The sequence below is a fragment of the Primulina tabacum genome, chromosome 6 (assembly GCF_025594145.1).
Source record: "Primulina tabacum isolate GXHZ01 chromosome 6, ASM2559414v2, whole genome shotgun sequence".
Taxonomy (NCBI): Eukaryota; Viridiplantae; Streptophyta; class Magnoliopsida; order Lamiales; family Gesneriaceae; genus Primulina; species Primulina tabacum.
The window spans coordinates 41,966,905-41,986,458 of NC_134555.1; the positions used below are offsets into that span (position 1 = coordinate 41,966,905).

The following is a 19,554-nucleotide window of genomic DNA, read 5'->3' on the forward strand; positions in this document are numbered from 1 at the left end:
TCGAAAATCATAGATCCTTCAGTTTTATGTTGAAACATGGTTGAACATGCTAAGTGGATTAGTTTTTAGGTTTAAGTTCTGTTAGTTAGTAATGCTAGAAGCCATTGCCCATGGCAATTTTTTTTATACTCCTTAAAAAAATATTTTGCACTGCAATCCCTTTAGTTGTAGATTGTGATCATATTTCAGTAGAATGGCTCTAATTTCAGCAAGTGTGCTTTCAATTCTCGAGAGAATACAAGTTTTCTAATGCATATTGCCCCCACTAAATGTTGAGCTGGCTGTAGTTTGTTAAATATTTTCACCTAATCCATCCCAATAACTCAAGAGGGACGAAAGTATACTGCATGTTCATCAACCATATCAGAAAATACCTATGCGTTATTGCATTGATGATTATTATTACTTGTACATTGGACTCCTTTTCTTTTGGAGATGACATTCTAATTTTTCTTTGCCGTGTTTTTTCGGAAGACTTCCTCTGTTAATCTGCTGTATTATTGTTTGGCTTGGATCTTGATCAATTTTTCTGTGTGCAAGTGAAGTGTGTGACTGGTATTTCGCATGTGTGTTTGAATGAAATTATTACTTGTATTACGATGGATTCAAATCTACCTCAGTATGGTTTCTGTCAAAATCCAGCTCAAATCCGTTACTCAAATTTGAGACCTATAATCCAAACTCAATCTAAGGGTGTATTTGCATTAAGTTCAAAAACCAGATTTGGATCCAGCTTCCAAGCTTGGATCAAATTAGGAATTGGGCCTACTCACGCAGATCTGTTCGTCTTTTATGATTTATCATTTTATAAAATACATAACATTTTAATTAAAAACTTATGTTTAAGTTTTAATTCATCATTTGTGTTTATATTCAATATAAACGTAGATACCATATGTATGCTTCGATATTTGTTGAAAATTTGGACACACACACACACACACACACACACACATATATATATATATATATATATTGTATAGATAAATACTTTAAGATTGTCCTTTATGCTTGAGATAAGGAGCAAACATTCTGCCTTTATTGGTTCCATCACCATGGGCTTAGTAGTGTACCAAGCAACAAGGCCTTTGATCAGTAGCTGCAGAATTTGACATGACTTCTTTTCTCTTACTTTTATATCCATGTATATCAGTGGATGAATTTTCCTGATGATTGTTGAGAATTATGCTTGGAGCTGTATGTTTAAATTCCGTTGGCATTTTTCTACCGAATTTGCTGTATCATAGGTTCGACAAAAAATTGAAATGGACAACAAGAAAAATCTTGCTGGCAGGTTGTTCGGAGGTTTTATATGCTATATGCGAAGATTTCTTTCTTTTACTTCTACCGGTGGGATTGAATCCTCTTTCCGTTATTGTTTGTTACCAGCTTTAATTTGCGTTTAAAGATATTGCAATTGTTTGATATTGTAAGCTATTTTAACTATTGCAATAGTTAAAAAGACATTGTTTGCTTGCATTATAGTTCTAGTTCAACTCGTGGCAGCGCATAAGATCAACGGGAACAAGCTGCTCTCCCAGAAACACAGGTTCCATTCTTATTTATTGCTTACTTTTCGCTGATTTATGATTATTTAATTAACTTTTGTGGTGTAAATGAAATTTATTATAGTAAAAGAGAAAAAATCACTACAAGAAAAATGGTTTTTTGCGGCACGACATTAACGGCGTGCATTAAACCCTTTTTTTCAGATAAAAGAAAGTCAACTTTACGGGGCCTATCTTTAATTAAAATATATAAGTTGAATTGCAAATGTAGATGTCACATTTTCATGGAAACCTAATTGTGTCCTAAAATTTTAATTAAAGGCTAGAATTTGTCGACTCGTAGTGGTTGGAGGTTGGAAAGGTCACAATAAGCACACTAGTTTCATGTGAAATTTGTTTTTTTCTTTAGATTTATGAAAACACTTAAAGAGTATGTGAAGAACCGAGCAAGGCCAGAGGGTTGCATAGCTGAGTGTTACCTTGCAGAAGAACGAATGCGGTTTTGTAGTGCCTATATAAAAAAAGCGGCTGGTATTGGTATCCGTTCTAATCGGAATCAGGATTTGGACAATGGATTAGTGGAAGGTCGCCCAATTTCTCAAGGAAAAGAAAAAATTTTAGAAGACCATGTGTTGCAAGCTGCACATCGATATGTGTTGTTCAATACTGCTGAAGTTGAGCCTTACTTACAGTGAGTATAGTTAATTACATATCATACTAGCCTTTGTGTATTACATAATTCATATATTCTAATAATGACCCTTTAATGATTTTAAATAGGATGCACATTGAGGAGCTGAAACAAACAAATCGTCGTTTCTTAATTAATGAAACATTGTTACAGAAGCGACATATGGAAACATTTGCTCAATGGTTATCAAAACATGTTTTTGATAACTCATCAGACAGAATTCAATGGCTAGCACATGGTCCAAGAAAACATGTCGTATCTTATATGGGTTATATTATAAATGGATATCGATTCCACACAATTGATGTTGAAAGGTCGACACAAGATAGTGGTGTTTCGATTGAAGCAGATATTGTTTGTCAGTCTAGTGCGAATGATTATTCACATACGGTTGGAAGAGTATTATACTATGGAGTTATACGAGATATTGTTTTACTAGACTACTATTCTTTCAAAGTTCCTGTTTTTAGGTGTGATTGGGCAAATCATGAAACTGGAATCAAAATGGAAGATGGTTTTACACTGATCAACTTACACCAAGGTCTAAGAACTTTTGAAGGCGATCCTTTCATTTTAGCATCACAAGCAAAACAAGTATTCTATTCTAGAGACAATGACGAATCAAACTGGTATGTGTTGCTGAAAGCGTCGCCTCGGGGTATGCATAACATGAATTTGCTTGAAGAGGAAGCCTATACATCATTCACACCTCTTGATGTGTCCACACTTGAGATTAACATCACTGAGAAAGAACCGTATGCGAGAAATGAGTGTGAGGGAATTGACGTGACTGATCTGTGATTGAAATTTTCGGTTGTAGAGTTTGTAGTTAATTTAAAAGGTTCCATTACACTTTATTTACTGTTGCAATATATTTGTCTGTTTTCTTTCAAAAGTTAGGTAAATTGTGGCGTGATAGAAAGTCCAAACTCCAAATAATTATACGAGAAGTTGATGATGGTCGAGTGGCTGGACGAGATCTTTGTCTTTTGAAGCCCGAATTTTTGGATCAAAACCAATGGGACTTGTTTGTAAAGAAGACACGATCATCACCATTTCAAGTAAGTATCAATTCATTCTTATGGATTTTTGACTGTTTGATACATGCATATAATTGTTATGGTTTTCGGGCTTAAATTTAATAATTCCAAGAAGTAACGAATCACACAATAGATAATGTTCTTCTTATTGCATCACTTGAGATTCTTGGTGAAACTTAAAATATTCTAACACATAACACCACTAGATTAATTGATTGACTGGTGTAAAAGTTAACCTTTAATCCTTTATAGTTATTTTTCTCAACTGTCGCACTTATTTTTTCTGTATCATCTTAATTTTTCATTTTTCATTTATACCCATTATGTGACAATAATGCATTGGATCAATTCTTTAATTTTTAGCAATCATATGACTAATCAATTATATATGAATATGTTATATGTTTTTTATTTTCAGGAAAAGAGTGAAAAATTTAAGGCGATGAGAGGAAAGCAAATACACAACCACACAATGAGCAGGAGAGGTTATGCCCGTTTGGCTCACATCATGGTAATTGTTATTATTTGAAAAACCTTATGAAAAGTTCTTCTCTAAGTGTTTTTATTTTTAATTGTAATGATACTTTTTTTGAATTATGTTCCTAATGAATTTTTCATATATTTCTATATGCTTCTTACTCAAGGAGAAAACAAGTTCTGCTGATACACCAATTACAAGAACAAAAGTATGGGTGGAAGGCCATAAGAAGAAAAATGGACAACCTAGTGGTGAAGCTGTTGGAGAAAAAATGGTAAAAAAATTATTTCTGTAAAAAAAACTGATCAACTTGAATTCATTATTTTCTCAAAAATTATTTGTTTGTTCTTTGCAGAAAGAAATAGAAGAATGTGCACCTGAATCTCAAAACACTACTAAAATTGCTGAGGATGCAATTAGCCTTGTATTTGGGAAGGAAATTCGAGGTAGAGTGCGTGGAATGGGCTTTGGAGTTACACCTTCAAAAGTTGGAGCATCTTTGCAACAAAATGGAACTATTAAACAACTTCAAAGTATGATGCACAACCTTCAACAAGAAGTGCAACAAATGAGGTCCATTGTTTTCCAAAATATGAGGCAACAAAATGAGCAAGAACAGGTTAGTAATTAAAGAGCAATATATAAAATAATTTGTATTGATGTTGTTGAGAATTTTTGTTTAGTGACCTATGATTTTGTCTTGATCATTTTTTTGTTTTATTGTTGGGAAGAAAAAATGGTATAAGTTTCATTTAATTGTGAATCCATGTATTTGGCTACTGTGAGTAAGCTTCAAGAACTCCGTCTGTACTCAAGAATCCATGTATTTGGATCAAACTGCACCACAGAAGCACTCCATTTTTCATGCACCCAAGAACTATTACCATCGTGAATCGTATATTTCGCTTTCCCATTTGACCACTATTACAAAATATTCATCACAAAGTGTAAGCCATGTAAACAATGCAATCGAGAGGTTCTTAGCTTATCTCTTCTGTCATTGATTTGTACAGCACACATCGCTTCATTTATTTTCTTGGCATACTCACAGTAGAAGTAATCTAATGGCTCTTACATTGGAGATTTGTTGTTTGAGATATTTTTTGCTTTATCTCAATATGTAGGTAGGTAGTGGTGGCAGTATTGGGATTGAGAATGATATTGGTAGCGGCTGTGATATCAATCGTCTCAAAAAAAGTGGTAATGCTGATAATGTGAACCAACATCAAGTTGCATCTCAGGTAATTATCTTAAAAGTTTGTGTTATCTAAACCACATTTGTTATAAAATAGATATGGCATAATTAATACTTTGTATTGTTTATATGCAGTCAAATTTAAAGAATGTGTGTCATGGAGATATCTCTGAAAATACTAAATGTAAGTTGCTTCATTGGTGTGGTGATGGAGTTGTTGCTGAAGGTCGAATTGCATCCACAGATCCAACTGTAAAAGTGCATCACGTTCCTATTGGTGGATCTTGTTGGAAAGTTTGGATTGATAGAGTTCTTGTGGAGCAGGTAGACTTAATTCGACCGAATTCTGAAATGATTTTTCTGGATGATGCAGTTGGAAGCACAGTAGCATGGTTTTCTAAATTTATCGTTTTGTGTGACTGATACAGATCTTATATTGGTTCTAGGGTTAGAGACACTATTGCATCAAACCATCATATTATTCAGTATTTTGTTTACTTTATCAAGTTTTTATGTTATCTTATTATTTTGTTTTAATTCCGGTGATTGGTTGGATGTTGTGTGATAAATCTTTTGAGTTTTGATATTATTGTTTAAAATTTGGTTCATAATAATATAAATAACGTTAATGTGTTGCATGTTGCTGATAAACCAAATCGACAGCGTACAATAATATATCAATTATATCTTGCATTGCGCCTTATCAACAGCATGGTTGCTTTTAACCGCAGCGTGCAATACCCGCTGCCAATGAACCATCAACAGCATATTGCTGCACGCTGCCAATAAATCATCAACAGCATATTGCGCATGCCATTGATACTTTTAACTGCAGCGTGCATTGCACGCTGCCAATTGGTGAACATATCAACAGCATGTTTTGCGCACGCCATGGATACATTGAACCACGGCGTGCCTTGCACGCCGCGAATTGGTCAATATATCAACAGCATGTTTTGCACGACGTTGAAACTTTTAACCATAGCGTGCGGCGCACGCTGCCGAAAGATAACTATCAATAGCACACTCCGCACGCCGTTATTAGAGTCAACCGCAGCGTAAACTGCACTGCTGCCAATAGTTTCAAACTTAACACGGCTTTCAACTTTACAGCGTGCGTCGCAGCGTGCCATGCACGCCGCGGATATCCTTTCCGCGGCGCATATTGCACGCCGCGGAAACCCACTTTTCTTGTAGTGATACTATTTTTATTATATTTGAAATACATTTACAAAAATTTTGATTCCAAAAACTAATCTTAATTTTGTAGTGAAATTTTGAAAAAAGATAGATTAAATAATTTTATATTATATGTAAAATTAAATAATCGTTTTACTAAAAGTTATAGTCGGTAGTAACGATACAACTCAAATTTTTTAAATTGTACAACAGCTCAAGCTCTGCATTTCGATTGTTCTATCCAGAATGGACAATTATTGTACCTAACATTATAAGTTTTATTCTTGTCATGTGACCCAGAAGAGCATCGATGTCAAATAAATAATTTTTAATAGTTTGATGACTTCGGGCAAAAAAATAACCAAATAAAAAAATCAATGTTATTTAGTAAAAACCAAGCTATTATAAATTATATTACTAAAATTGAAAAAATCAACGTACAATATTAAATTTAATTAAAAAATCGATTTTTTTATCCTTCTTCCATAAAATCACAAAAAATTTACGAAGAGATTGTACTGAAACAGAAGAAGAAAACGATTGTTATTTTTTATTACATTCGAATAACATTCTTGACTTCGAATAATTTTGGTACAATTTATATATTTTAAGTTTTTAACCCATTTAAAATAATAACATAGAACAGTATATATTAAATAAGACACACTCACTATAATAAAAATTATATAAAATATTTAATACACATCAAAGTTTTTAACGAGTGACTTAAATAAAATATATGTCTCATAAAATTGACTTTCGAAATCATCTGATGAAAGTTTTGTGTTATAATAAATGTATATGTTTCAAAGTAGCACACTTTAAAAAAAATTAGATTTGTTTGTTATTTTAAGCTAGAAAATTCATTCATATACTAAAACATTTGAGTCTTCCTCATAACTTTATCTCCACTCAAAAAATTTTACTTTTTTAAAAAATAGTATATTCTTTTAATGTTAACACTAACCAATCAACAACTTAAAGGGCCAAAGATGTAGGAGAAACGCCTTAAAATGTTGCAACATTAATTAATTCCAAATTCATGCTTAATTTATTATTACCGTATGCGTGATGCTACATGATTGTACATTAATTAATATTTTTTTAAAAATCGAATGTCAAAATGTAACAAAACCTTAAAGATGAAAATATAAGGAATATTTTCAACTTTAGAGTAGGTATCAGTAAGAATGTAATCAAATCGAGTCGAGCTGAACTCTTGAATGTTTGAGCTTGACTTGTTTATAATCGAGCCAAGCTCGAGCTTTATTTAACAAATATATTCATGGCTCACGAGCTTATTCAAGCTTTTATCGAACCTAAACGAGCTCAATAAATATGAATTGTACATTTAAATATTCATTAAATTCATTAAAAGATAAATTATACATCTAGAAAAAAATATAATATTCTTATCAAAATTTGTCAATTTATTATAATATATAAATTTAATAGATTTTTCTATATACTTCATAATTAATGTGTTAAATCAATAAATTAAATATCAAAATTATTATTTTTCATGTAAGATATTACTTAAGAATTTACTAACGAACATGTTCACGAGCTAACGAGCCGAATATTGTAGAGCTTGAACTTGGTTCGTTTATCTTAACGAGCCTCATTAAACGAGCTCAAACGAGCTTTTATCGAATCGAGTTTCGAATAGCTCACAAACGGTTTGGTTCATTTACATTCCTAGGTATCAGTTTGTTTCTTTGTTAAAAGTACTCAAATGTTTTTTTTTAAAAAAATTACTATAATAAATATGAGAATTTCGTGCGTTTTCAATTAGTAATGATTTATATGGGCAACCGAAGTCGTTAATTCTTTATTTTTTTTTGTAAATACCCTTCTTGCTTTTGAACCTTCTCTCGTTACTCATATTGTCGAAGAATTTATTAAATTGAGAAACAATTAATTTAAGATACTATTTACGTAACTGTTACTAAACTTGTCTTACCTTAAATTTCGGATAATTGTATAAATTTTTTAATGTATTTTAAATTTTATATTTAATATTTCCCAACCAATAAAATTCTATATTTGGCATATGTAATTTTGTGTGTGTTAATAAATTTATCCCGCATTTAGAAAGGAAAATTGCATTTATAGGTCTACATGTTTTTCATCGTGTATGCTCTGGACCTATTGATTTTTGAGTTGAGTCTACAATCATGTGCACTACTTTTAGTGTTATCATATTTCTGCAAGTGGTTTTTTTTCCGTCTTTTTCATCACTCCAACCTAATCCAGAATAAGTACTTGGATTTTGTAGCGTGAATACCAATTGATCAAGGAGTGCGATATCACTATAAATAATGTACTTGAGATAATGTGAGGAATGTGATTATAAGCTCAAAAGATCAGTAGGCTCGGGGCCTTACAAATCGGATTTTAGTCAGGTAATTCGTAAAAATTTGTTTTCATTCAATAATTTAGTTTTTTTCATCATTTTTACCCGAAATCATTAAAACTATCAAATATTACTTATTTGACATTAATATTCTTACATAAGAATATATGATTTTAATATTTACTCAAAAAATAATAGTGATGATAACATTTATTATAGTTGACATATATTTACAATAAATTTTTATTCCAAAAATAACTGTAATTTTGTAGTAAAAATTTGAAAAAAGATAGATTAGATAGATTTCTTTATCATATGTAAGGTCAAATAACTATCGATTTATAAAAAATTACAGTTAGTGATAATTATTCAACTCAAATCTTTTAAATTGTACAACAACTCAAGTATTACGTTTCAATTGTTATACCAAATAGGAACAATTATTGCTCCTAATATTATAGGTTTTATACTCGTCATGTGAGTCATGTAGAAGAGTATCACTGTCAAATAAAATTAATTAATAATTTAGTGGATTCAGGTAAAAAAAATGATCAAATATAAAAATCAATGTTATTTAGTGAAAACCAAACTACTATAAATTATATGATTAAAATTCAAAAAAACTCAACGTACAATATTAAAATTATGATTTCCCCGATAAAAAATTTTTTTTATCCTTCTTCCATATAATCGCAAAAATTTTACGAATAGATTGTATTGAAATAGAGGAAGAAAACAATTGTTATTTTTTATTACGTTCGAATAACATTTTGACTTCGAATAATTTTGGTAAAATTAATTTAAGTTTTTACCCCATTTAAAATAATAACATAGCACAGTATATATTAAATTAGACACACTCACTATAATAAAAATTATATAAAATATTTAATACACATCAAAGTTTATATTTATAATGGATAAAATAAAATAATTATAATATTTGAAAATATAAAATGAAGTGACTCGTCGTCTCCCACCCACCAGAAATGATGGTGATAAACTAGAGCCCGCCATTTCCAGTTCCAGGCAGTTAGGCACATCCAACATTCCACGTCTCACCCAATTAATTAATGCAAGCTCCTTTCATAAATTCATTCCTCCATTTCTTGCTTACTTTATTCTTCTTCCTTCACTTTCTACTATATATATGATTCATTCCACCAATTAATACGCTCGCCAACCATCGATGTATTCTGAAGAATTGAATTTCTTCTTTGTTTGATTGTTAATCTTGTCCTTTTTCAGATTCATCGTTATCATGGATTATAAACATAAGTGTTTATCTCCATCTGTCGCATTTCTATTCATAGTTGCGTAACGATATATAGTCAGTCGTTAGTGGATTTGATTGTTTTAACCACCATCCGACTTCTAGTTAGCTGATTCCTAGGATATAGCGATGGGGAACTGCCAGGCGGCGGAGGCGGCGACGGTGGTGATACAGCATCCGGGGAACGATAAGGTGGAGAGGATTTACTGGCCTGTGCGCGCCAACCAGGTCATGAATTCCAACCCTGGGCACTACGTGGCGCTTATTCATGAAAACGCTGGTGCTCCACTCGGGAGACAGCTGAAGCTTCTCAGGCCTGATGATATCTTGCTTCTTGGACAGGTTTACAGGCTTATCAGCTTTGAAGGTTGGTTGATTATGCATTTCAAATTATTTTATTTAGTTTTGAGTTCCGGGTTTGGTTTCTTGATCATGTCTTCGGTTTTCTTGAATGTGAATGTTCAGATGTGTTGAAAGGGTTTGCTGCAAAAAAATGCGTCAAAGTAAGAAAGACGTTGCAGGAGGGAGGAGCATTTAACGCGGGCCAAAAGAAAAACAATTCAAAATCAACAAATTCATGTTCCACGAAGGTGGCTTCAGCCTTTGTAACTTACGTGATGTATTGACATTAGTTTGGTATTTAAATCTCTTTCCCTGCCAGGCCCTTTTTCAAACCGAGCACCATGATATGCCCCGCCTCGGCGACAGTGGCGGCGGCAGTGGCGGAGCAATAGTCGGGGGCGGCCTGGGAAGGTATCATGCCGGCGGAGGGCAGTGGAGACCATCCTTACAGAGTATAGCTGAAATTGGAACTTGACGGACTGATTCAACAGTAGCTCCACAGTCCGTCTTTATCTCCCTGCCTTTCACGTTACATGTAAAATAACACTTATTTGTTGTGTGATTTGGAAAAGTTAGAATTAATAAAGTAGATTATTATGCACTGGAGGTCAGTCGAACGCAAGCGGATTATGTCAGACTAACAAATTAAATCATAGAAATCCACTAATACTGATTTATAGTTTTCATTTATAAAAATGATCAATTCAAAAACTACACAAGGAGCTCATAACTCCAATAGCTTCAAGCAGATATCCGAAGAATCCACCCTATGATTTCCACTTATCCTTCCAAGATTCCAGAATCTCATATGCAGAAGGCATGTTTAATTCTTGAGAATCATCTTCACTCTTGGGTATTAGAAGTTCAAAGTTGAAGCCATCAACATCTGACAGGATCTCTCCATTTTCAACATGTTTCAATTCTTGGTCATCATAATCTGATTCTGAGATGTCCCATTCCAGATCGTCCTCCAAAAACTGCTCAACAAGTCCTGTGACGCCCGCCCCTTCTGTTTCCTGATCCTTCCTGCTAAAGCTCGTTTTGGTACAACTCATCCTATTGTTCGAGTCTCTGTGATGAGTATAATCATTGTCCGCTAAATCTGGACCAGCAAAATTATTGCGAAAGTTGAGAAGAATTTTGCTTTCACTGCTATCTGATTCTCCATCACAGCTATCTGAAGTAACTTCACCGATCATTGAACCATGGTCGTCAGATCTGCAGACGTATTGCAATGCTCTGGACAAATTTAAGACAGTAGCTTCTTGTACTAAATCTCGACTGACTAGGGTTTCTTGAAGTTCATTCAGATGGGCACGATCAATCATATCCGCATTTTTCTCAAAGAGATTGACCCACTGTTCAAAACCAACTTGAAATGGAGCATGAGCCATTGAGTTGATAATATTCAATGCCCGTTCATAATCACATCGAGCAGTGGCTTGACATACCATTTCACTGAAAAACGACACAGGAGGTATCTCACCAGCTTCTAAGATTGTGTCAAACGCGTGTTCCAGTAAATGCCACTGTATCAAAAAATTAAAACCTCTTTACCACTGCTGGTCCTCGTCTAAGTAGCAGAAAATATTCATCAGAAATAGGATAGAGATAGGCAAGTAAACTAGTAGAGTACCTTTCCAGCCTGAGATGCTTCCAATAGTGACTCAGAATGTTTGGTAAAATCTAGTTGTTCGCCTGAGAGGGTCATCTCTTTATACACGTAGTCAAAGAATTCCCACTGGTGAGCACTTGCAGAGGCCTCAAGCATAGAGCCAAAAGTGTATGCATCGGGTTTGGGGGAAGAAACGTGACCTTTTACAGTAGTGTCTAAAACTAAACTATTTTTCCTGGTCTCCTCGAATAGTTCTTTAGCTTCAGTAAACATATCATTCCGACCATAAACTTTCAACATGGCATTAATGATTCCAATATCAGGAGCCAGGAGGGTTTTGCAGTGCTCAAAGATGGATACGCAATCTTGCACGTGCCCACCATTCATGGCAGACAATATAATGCCCGAGAAAGTTATTGCCAAAGGCCGAGTAGGACGAAGCATTCTTATTTTCTCAACCTGCACAAATTTTCACAAGAAATAAATTTATGTCAAATGAAGTTAGAGACAACCATAGAAAAGCATTGGAACTTTTTTTATTTTTGACATAGAAGCATGTTCAGATGTTTTTCATGTTCAAGAACAAAACATGTTCAACTTTATTTTTATGACTGGTCCTGCCATATTACCAGCAATCCTGCAATTATTCACCATCATAAACCAACTTTATGCCATTTAAGTAATAATACGAGAAGCAAATACAAATTGCTTCTGAAGCCTAACCTCCAAAATAGCTTCTCGCCACTTTCCATAATAAGAAAGGCAGCGAGCTAGCTCATAATAGACACTCGCTATTCCAATTAGACCCCTTCTTTCCATATCCCGGACCGCTTGAACAGCTTCATTAACTTTACCTTCTTTCCAGAAGGCCTTGACAAGAACTGTGGGATACAAAAAGAAGATCAGGACAGAAACACAATAAAGAACATGTTGATGAGGGGGAGAATAACACCTTTGTATGTCAATGCATTTAGAGCTTCCCCGCCTCTTTTCATTTTCTCAAAATAAGTATGGACAAGGTCATACTTTTCAGATTGCAGCATCACCTTCAAAAAACACCGCCTGTAAGAATCAAATGAAAAACAAAATTTCATAAAAAATTATAGGATTCAGGTTGACCTAATGATTACTCATTGTAAATACCCTTATCAACTTGTAGAGAGAAAAGTGTTCTAAAAGCAAAATCAACTGTCTATTTTACATCACCTTCACCAAGAAGTCAACAGAGTTTCTAGAAAGAGGTCATTATAATGGTTTTTTTCATAAAATTTAAGTATACTAATTATCGCTACTACTAAAATACCTCAAAAGGGCCATTTTTGTCAAGAAAATAATTGATACCAAATATCGTGACTTTTTCCATCAAAAAGACACTTTCAGAGGCTACAAACCAACACCACCCCAGCAAAACTTCATTTAGCATGAAAACTCTCTGCTACAAACCAATACCCCCCCCCCCCCCCCCCCCCCCCCCAGCAATACTTCCTTTAGCATGAAAACTCTCTCTTAACAACTCGCATATCTGCGACCCGTCCAATGAGTGCTATCCAACTGGACAGACCTTTTGCAGCAAATGATAAAAAAAATTAAACGGTGTCCATTGTTGATACCTCCATCGCCAGTCCATAACTGGCTCCATTAGGTCTAAGGCCATTCTTTCTCAACTGTTCAAAGACCCATGCCACACCCTTCCATTGATGGGTTGGAACACAAGCGTTTAGAACCTGAAGGATCATCCATTTATAATAAATTGATCACAAGAGCAAGAAATACAGAAAGCATCCTAGGAAATCTTGAGAACTCACTTACAGCATTGAATATAACAATATCCGGTTGAAGGACAGGATCCCAACTCTTGTGCCTCACATTTCTGATCTTTTTGGGCTTTTCCTTCATGGATTCAATAACATTCAACAACTCCTTCAAAAAACCACCTCGACCAAGTGTGACAGCCAAACTATGATATGCTGCCATATCAGGATATATGTATGCATCACCCTAAAAACAATTCTGGGTTAACTTTCCACCCAATGAACGAAGATACATCTTGGTGGCATATGCAAGAACATTACAAGTAGATTAGTACACGCATCAAATTGAATACACGAAGAGCTTCACAAGGCTTCCCTGCTCGCCCAAGCACTGCCAATAGTTTTGTGTACACGAACCTAAATTTGCAGTTAAAAAAATCGAAATGGTAAACATGTTTGAAGTTTAAAAAATTGTATGGGTGATAATCTCAATTCTCAAAGCAAGAAAAGTGTACCTGCTCCTATATTGTCTAAAATCCTTCGAGTTATAAAGCCATTCCACCACAGACAATGCATGCCTCCACTGTCCTCTATTCCCTAGCCCTTCTACTATCTTCAACATTTGCCCTTCCGTAAACTGCAACCCTGTTTGTCTCATCATCCTTGAGAATTTCCAATCTTTAATTCTCAATTCTGTTTCACTTAGCCTAAAATAGCAATCCCACTAAGCAGCAAGAAAATCAGTTGAAATTATAAATGACTAAGCAAGAAACAATACCGATTTATCATAAACTTGATCGATTCAGACTCGCTGCGCTTAGGCGGAACCCAACCTCTGCCTTTTTCCTCAAACCATCCATCTTCAAACGCAATATCATCATCCAAAAGCCAAGAGAATTTATCCCTCTCGCATTCAATAATATCACTGAGCTCCCTTAAACGCTCACGCTTTAACTTGTCACCACCATACTCCAAATTGTAACTCGCCAGCTCTCTCAACCGAAGCTTCTCTAACCCCTCCCAAGGCATGCCCACCATTTTATTGTTTCCTTTCATGGATTTCTCAAACTTCTTGTACTCGGACTTGATTGTCTGGAAATGGGTTTCTTCCGAAATAGCTTGTTTTTGCGCATCCGTAAGGGGTGGGGGCTGCTTGGAGGCTTCTTTGGCGAGCCGGCGGTTGGATTTCTGGAGTTCCTTCTTGCGGAGGGTGTGCATGATTTTGGGAGTTGGCTGAATTCCATGTTTCAAAAGTTTCTGATTTGTGGCTTCGACATTCACTTGCGGTCGGGGATTTGGAAGGTTTGGAAGTGCCGAGGCCTCCATGGAAGAGAGTATTCAATATTATCCTGCCTTCTAATTATAAATCTCTGTTTTTTCAGAACAAATTATTAATTTCTTTTTTCCAAATTCATAGACGTAAAAATTTCGGCATGATAAAATACAGAAGTAAAACCCTAAATTACACAAAATAATAATATTATTATTATATTCTTTATTAATTAATAATTTCATAAATCAAAATTATTTATTTAATAAATTGTACATATAAACGACACGTACAAAAAATATTATTAAAAATTAAAGATTTTTATCATATAATAATTATCTTTCCATAAAAGATAAATACAAGTGAAAAAACAACTTATCAGGAAACACTAATGAGTGATAAAAATTTGTGTGAGACGGTTTTACGAGTGGTATTTTGTTAGACAAATCTCTTATTTGTTAAGATTAAATCTTTTGCGAGACGATTTCACGAATCTTTATCTGTGAAACGGGTAAACCCTACCGATATTCACAATAAAAAGTAATACTCTTAACATAAAAAATAATACTTTTTCATGGATGACCCAAATAAGATATCTATCTCACAAAATACGACTTGCGATATCGTCTAACACAAGTTTTTGCTAACACTAAAATACAAAATATGCGTAGGTCAATGCGTGAACTTTGACTTTTATTACAAAACTATGTACTCTACGAAGATGATATAATTTGCTAAAATAATATATTTATTATCATAGAATTTATTGTATGAATCTAAGTGATATTCAATTGTTATGGTTGAATTAAAACTTTAATTAATGAGATTAAAAATTATTGTATTTTAAATTTGAAATTTAATTTAAGTAAATTACAGGGTCTATTCCAACTACTAGAGTCCTTGCCCAACTAGTGCACAAACAAAATATACCATATGCTCACATAAATTCACCAAATTTATTAAAGAAATTTTATGCATCATTCCTCGCAAGCTTCCACTAGCAAAGGAAATATTCTAACACAAATGCTTGCCCGCCGACAAATCGAAGTAGAGAGTGGATTTATCCTAAAGCCAAACGAAACTCTTTTCTGGTAAGAATCAAATGTAACTAAATACACAGAACACTGCCAACTTTGAAGAAGGCAGCAAGCCAACTAGACAAGAAAGAAAGAAAGAAAGAATGTACAGATCATGTATCCGCCAGAAAAACAATAGAAATCCATTTGAGCATGGAACTCATACTCAGCTCCTCAATCTCGAATGCTTCACTAGCCAATCAAGAACCTGGTCGATATTCGTCGAGTTCTTACAAGAGATCATATAGCAACATACCTCTCGCCCTGTTAAAGATTTCAAATCCCTGCACGACAATATCCTTTTTTTATACACAACAGAGAACATGCAAGAACAAAAGTACATGAACACACACCAACACTCACATTTGATCAGTTAACTCCTGTTTAGACAGGACTTGAGGCTTGTCGATCTTGTTTCCTACTACCAGCAAAGGAATACCGCTGAGAGATTGTTTGCTCAGCAGATCATGAAGTTCTTGTTTAGAGATATTAATGTTGTCTTGATCGGCAGCATCAACTACGTATCTGCACCAGAAGATGTGCAAGAATAGGATTAAGTCGAGAAACATTATTCCAGTCTTAATGAACATAGAACTATATTTAAGTAAGTTTCATTTAAAATGAATTCCCCACAATAAACTAAAAGCACTTGTATAAGAAACTGAAGATGGCGTGAGTAGTATACACAATGGCAGAAACAGCACGACAGTATCTCTCCCACATACTGCGAAATCTTGGTTGACCTCCAAGATCCCACAGTTTCATTGTGACATTTCCTTTAACGACCTTTCGCATGTTAAATCCCACCTGAAGAATAAAAGATTCTCTCAACAGATATCTTGAAATGCATCGATAATCCAAGATAGAATCGCAGATAACTGAATTTTACAAACACAACCCACACAGAACCGAAACTAACCGTAGGGATCATGTCTTCACTGTATCCACCAGTCTAGGAAAATAGTAAAAATGCAAAGCTCGGTTTATTTTTTAAAGTTAATGAAAAACTTATGCTAAAACTTGTAAACCGGTATATGAAAAGATAATAGACATTAACTTACAGCTACAATATTAACAAGCGAAGTTTTTCCTGCGTTCTGAAGACCAATTAAAGACAGTTCCATTTCTTGCTTGAAGAAAAGGCTACAACGATAAAAACAAAATGAGTACTTGTAAATTCGAAAAGAATATCAAATTTCAACACCAAATAAGTAAAAAAAAATATTATTTTAAATAACTATTCCAAACACAAGTAAATACTTCATCATGTTGACAATTTTGTGTTTGTGTGGGCTTCTTTCTTTTGAATTGGGGTGATTGACCTGTCCTTTAGTGCCGCGTGCCGCACTTGTCCTTTTTCCAAGTGTAGCTATGATAGTAAATTTTAAGGGAGGGGAATCCATGTTCTCGTTATATAAAGCATAAAAAAATTTATGAATCTGAAAACGGAGGTGGCAACTGCACCACCTACCCCCACTTAGCCCCCGCCTCCATTCATCTCAAGCTCTAATGGCATTTAGTACAAAATGGAAGCAATTGAAAATCCATAACAGATAAGATAGCATTTTAACTCAAAAGATGTATGGTCTATGGAGCTTCAAAGATAACACCCTACCCATTTAACCCAAAAACCACAAAATATTATCATCCAAATTACATATCCTTAAATCCCACAAGAATCACAAACATAATATTGTCATTGCAATAAATGAGATAAAGAAAAAGTAACAAAAACAGAAACACGACCATAACGCAAAACCTTCATCATTGCAAAACCAACAATTCAGAAAACAAATCAAGACATATCGTTCTCCCCATTAATGATACAAACACCCGAAACAGGGGGCGACCCCGAATCCAACCCAGTAAATCTTCACCCAGCTATCTAAAAAACAATCATATTACAAACTTATGCATAGATTTCGAAAACATCTCAGATACCCAGAAATGAACCATCACGAAAGATTCCATTTTTCATTCAAATATAAACACATTGTACGCGAGAAGAAAAAACACGAGCAGACACCTTCTCAGCCAATTGAGAAAAGCTTCCCAAAGACCCATTGCTACGATCGATTCGCGACGAAGCGGGCACGTGGCGGATCTCTCACCTGTCTTCTCCCAATTGACCTCTCAAAATTTCTCGTTCTTCGCGCAGCTGGATTATATATGGTACAACGATAGACACCCATTGGGAATCAAATACCTGTAACAGTATCGGGCCCAGTGTCACGATGAAATTACTGCTTTGGCCCGGGATTATTCGTCGCAGCGGGATAGGATGGGGGAGAATTATGGAAAAGACAAATCATATGCCGAGAAATTTGGGACAATCATTAAAAATTATTATTGTTTGTAATGTTAAAATATTGAAAATAATAAATGTAATTTCAATCATATTTAAAAAAATAACGTTTTATTTATAGGAATTTAAGGTTTTTTTTTAATATTGGGGCATGTCCCCTCGTATTGTAGAGTAAGTCCATTGTGAGACAGTATCACGAATTTTTATCTGTGAGACGGGTTAATCCTACCGATATTCACAATAAAAAGTAAAACTATTAGCATAAAAAGTAATACTCTTTTATGGATGACTCAAATAAGAGATATGTCTCACAAAATACGACCGATGAGACTGTCTCACAAAATACGACCGATGAGACCGTCTCACACAAGTTTTTGTCCATATTGTAAGCTTATAATTTATTATTAAAAATTATTTTTTTAATTAAAGTTGCCTTTGTATTGTACATAGATGGTTGTACCATCTCTTTTGATTTTAATTATAATTTAAAGATCATACACAGAGAATCTTAATTATAAAATATATGATATATTGTTCTCCAATTTATCCAGTTTTAAAATCAATGTATCCACATGATAACACGAACATAATGAGTAAGATTATATTTTTTAAGAAAATAAATCGTTTGTTGAAATAATCAATGCAACAACATTAATAAAAGTATTATTTCGTTTATAGATATTGTTATTTTTTTTAAAAAAATTGTTTGTTTTTCTATATTTAAGAATATGAACTATTTTTTTAGATGGTAAATTTGAATATATAATCGAGGTTTAATAATTTTGAATTGAATATATAAACAAATAGGTAAAAGGCAATGTCTATTTACAATACAAAAATTTATTAACAACCATATTTTTATTTATTGCTATACTTAAAATGAAGGTATAAATCAATATAAATTTGAAAATTTTATTTAAATTTTTATAATATATTGGGATTTATGAATGAAAAGTTAGAGAATATATCTCTGTAGAGAAAAATAATAATACTTTGGTAATTCATTTATAATACTAATGATTAATGAATAATCATTAATCTTTATTATTTTTTCGATAATTGTTTATATATGCGGTGCCTCATAACAAATATAAGAATAGTAGGTCTCTTGTGAGACGGTCTCATTAATCTTTATCTCTGAGATTGGTTAATCCTACCGATATTCACAATAAAAAGTAATACTCTTAGCATAAAAAGTAATAATTTTTCATGGATGACACAAATAAGAGATCTATATCACAAAATACGACATGTGAGACCATCTCACACAAGTTTTTGTCATATAAGAATAAACATTCTTTTATATATGAACATAACCCGTTGAGTCAGCTCAAATATTATTTTTGTATTTAAATTTTCGAAGTTGAATCAAATTCAGAAATAATTTTTAAAAAATTAAATAATATTTCTTGTTGGATAAATATAATTTTATTATTTTAAAATTTTTAATTAAAAAAATTAAGATATAAATCATA

At 33.6% G+C, this 19,554-nt stretch overlaps 5 protein-coding genes across 6 annotated transcripts; 3 read left to right on the forward strand and 2 right to left on the reverse strand.

Annotated features, from left to right (window-relative positions):
- The first annotated feature begins 1,127 nt into the window (after positions 1–1,127).
- LOC142550291 (uncharacterized) lies at positions 1,128–3,000 on the forward strand. Its single transcript, XM_075659519.1, has 3 exons — positions 1,128–1,294; positions 1,486–1,549; positions 2,670–3,000. Exons 1-3 carry the CDS (start codon positions 1,186–1,188, stop codon positions 2,998–3,000), a joined length of 504 nt encoding a protein of 167 aa, XP_075515634.1. The 5' UTR covers positions 1,128–1,185.
- Positions 3,001–3,091: 91 nt separating this feature from the next.
- On the forward strand, positions 3,092–5,412 carry LOC142549657 (uncharacterized). Its single transcript, XM_075658719.1, has 6 exons — positions 3,092–3,260; positions 3,658–3,750; positions 3,884–3,991; positions 4,073–4,336; positions 4,842–4,958; positions 5,048–5,412. The coding sequence occupies exons 2-6, from the start codon at positions 3,682–3,684 to the stop codon at positions 5,333–5,335; spliced, it is 846 nt and encodes a 281-aa protein (XP_075514834.1). The 5' UTR covers positions 3,092–3,260; positions 3,658–3,681; the 3' UTR covers positions 5,336–5,412.
- A 4,012-nt stretch (positions 5,413–9,424) lies between these two features.
- Positions 9,425–10,661, forward strand: LOC142549661 (uncharacterized). 2 transcript variants are annotated; one of them, XM_075658723.1, is made up of 4 exons: positions 9,425–9,725; positions 9,830–10,087; positions 10,186–10,310; positions 10,382–10,661. In XM_075658723.1, the coding sequence occupies exons 2-4, from the start codon at positions 9,850–9,852 to the stop codon at positions 10,535–10,537; spliced, it is 519 nt and encodes a 172-aa protein (XP_075514838.1). In that variant the 5' UTR covers positions 9,425–9,725; positions 9,830–9,849; the 3' UTR covers positions 10,538–10,661. The 2 variants fall into 2 exon arrangements, with proteins under 2 accessions (XP_075514838.1, XP_075514837.1); XM_075658722.1 differs by having other exon boundaries at positions 9,425–10,087.
- Positions 10,662–10,700: 39 nt separating this feature from the next.
- On the reverse strand, positions 10,701–14,797 carry LOC142549659 (pentatricopeptide repeat-containing protein At5g67570, chloroplastic). The gene is made up of 9 exons (XM_075658720.1): positions 14,207–14,797; positions 13,944–14,135; positions 13,764–13,845; positions 13,487–13,675; positions 13,288–13,401; positions 12,630–12,723; positions 12,401–12,558; positions 11,699–12,136; positions 10,701–11,591 (listed from the first exon to the last, which is right to left on the reverse strand). The coding sequence occupies exons 1-9, from the start codon at positions 14,752–14,754 to the stop codon at positions 10,830–10,832; spliced, it is 2,577 nt and encodes an 858-aa protein (XP_075514835.1). The 5' UTR covers positions 14,755–14,797; the 3' UTR covers positions 10,701–10,829.
- Positions 14,798–15,635: 838 nt separating this feature from the next.
- On the reverse strand, positions 15,636–18,016 carry LOC142549660 (ADP-ribosylation factor-like protein 8a). Its single transcript, XM_075658721.1, has 6 exons — positions 17,801–18,016; positions 16,836–16,917; positions 16,694–16,726; positions 16,460–16,581; positions 16,138–16,299; positions 15,636–16,058 (listed from the first exon to the last, which is right to left on the reverse strand). Exons 1-6 carry the CDS (start codon positions 17,836–17,838, stop codon positions 15,941–15,943), a joined length of 555 nt encoding a protein of 184 aa, XP_075514836.1. The 5' UTR covers positions 17,839–18,016; the 3' UTR covers positions 15,636–15,940.
- Between the last annotated feature and the right edge of the window lie 1,538 nt (positions 18,017–19,554).

Excerpts from the sequence above, each read along its gene's own strand:
- LOC142550291 (XM_075659519.1), top strand. The coding sequence starts at position 1,186 with ATGCTTGGAGCTGTATGTTTAAATTCCGTTGGCATTTTTCTACCGAAT. Across the intron at positions 1,295-1,485 it reads AAGAAAAATCTTGCTGGCAG|TTCTAGTTCAACTCGTGGCA; the intron begins GTTGTTCGGAGG and ends CTTGCATTATAG. Across the intron at positions 1,550-2,669 it reads CTGCTCTCCCAGAAACACAG|GTGTGATTGGGCAAATCATG; the intron begins GTTCCATTCTTA and ends TCCTGTTTTTAG.
- LOC142549657 (XM_075658719.1), top strand. The coding sequence starts at position 3,682 with ATGAGAGGAAAGCAAATACACAACCACACAATGAGCAGGAGAGGTTAT. Across the intron at positions 3,751-3,883 it reads CCCGTTTGGCTCACATCATG|GAGAAAACAAGTTCTGCTGA; the intron begins GTAATTGTTATT and ends TTCTTACTCAAG. Across the intron at positions 4,959-5,047 it reads AACATCAAGTTGCATCTCAG|TCAAATTTAAAGAATGTGTG; the intron begins GTAATTATCTTA and ends GTTTATATGCAG.
- LOC142549661 (XM_075658722.1), top strand. The coding sequence starts at position 9,850 with ATGGGGAACTGCCAGGCGGCGGAGGCGGCGACGGTGGTGATACAGCAT. Across the intron at positions 10,088-10,185 it reads CAGGCTTATCAGCTTTGAAG|ATGTGTTGAAAGGGTTTGCT; the intron begins GTTGGTTGATTA and ends GTGAATGTTCAG. Across the intron at positions 10,311-10,381 it reads CAAATTCATGTTCCACGAAG|GCCCTTTTTCAAACCGAGCA; the intron begins GTGGCTTCAGCC and ends TTTCCCTGCCAG.
- LOC142549659 (XM_075658720.1), bottom strand. The coding sequence starts at position 14,754 with ATGGAGGCCTCGGCACTTCCAAACCTTCCAAATCCCCGACCGCAAGTG. Across the intron at positions 13,402-13,486 it reads ATATTGTTATATTCAATGCT|GTTCTAAACGCTTGTGTTCC; the intron begins GTAAGTGAGTTC and ends ATGATCCTTCAG. Across the intron at positions 12,724-13,287 it reads GTTATGGACTGGCGATGGAG|GTGATGCTGCAATCTGAAAA; the intron begins GTATCAACAATG and ends TGTTTTTTGAAG.
- LOC142549660 (XM_075658721.1), bottom strand. The coding sequence starts at position 17,838 with ATGGGTCTTTGGGAAGCTTTTCTCAATTGGCTGAGAAG. Across the intron at positions 16,918-17,800 it reads TTTCTCAATTGGCTGAGAAG|CCTTTTCTTCAAGCAAGAAA; the intron begins GTGTCTGCTCGT and ends TTATCGTTGTAG. Across the intron at positions 16,059-16,137 it reads CAGGAGTTAACTGATCAAAT|GGATTTGAAATCTTTAACAG; the intron begins GTGAGTGTTGGT and ends ATTGTCGTGCAG.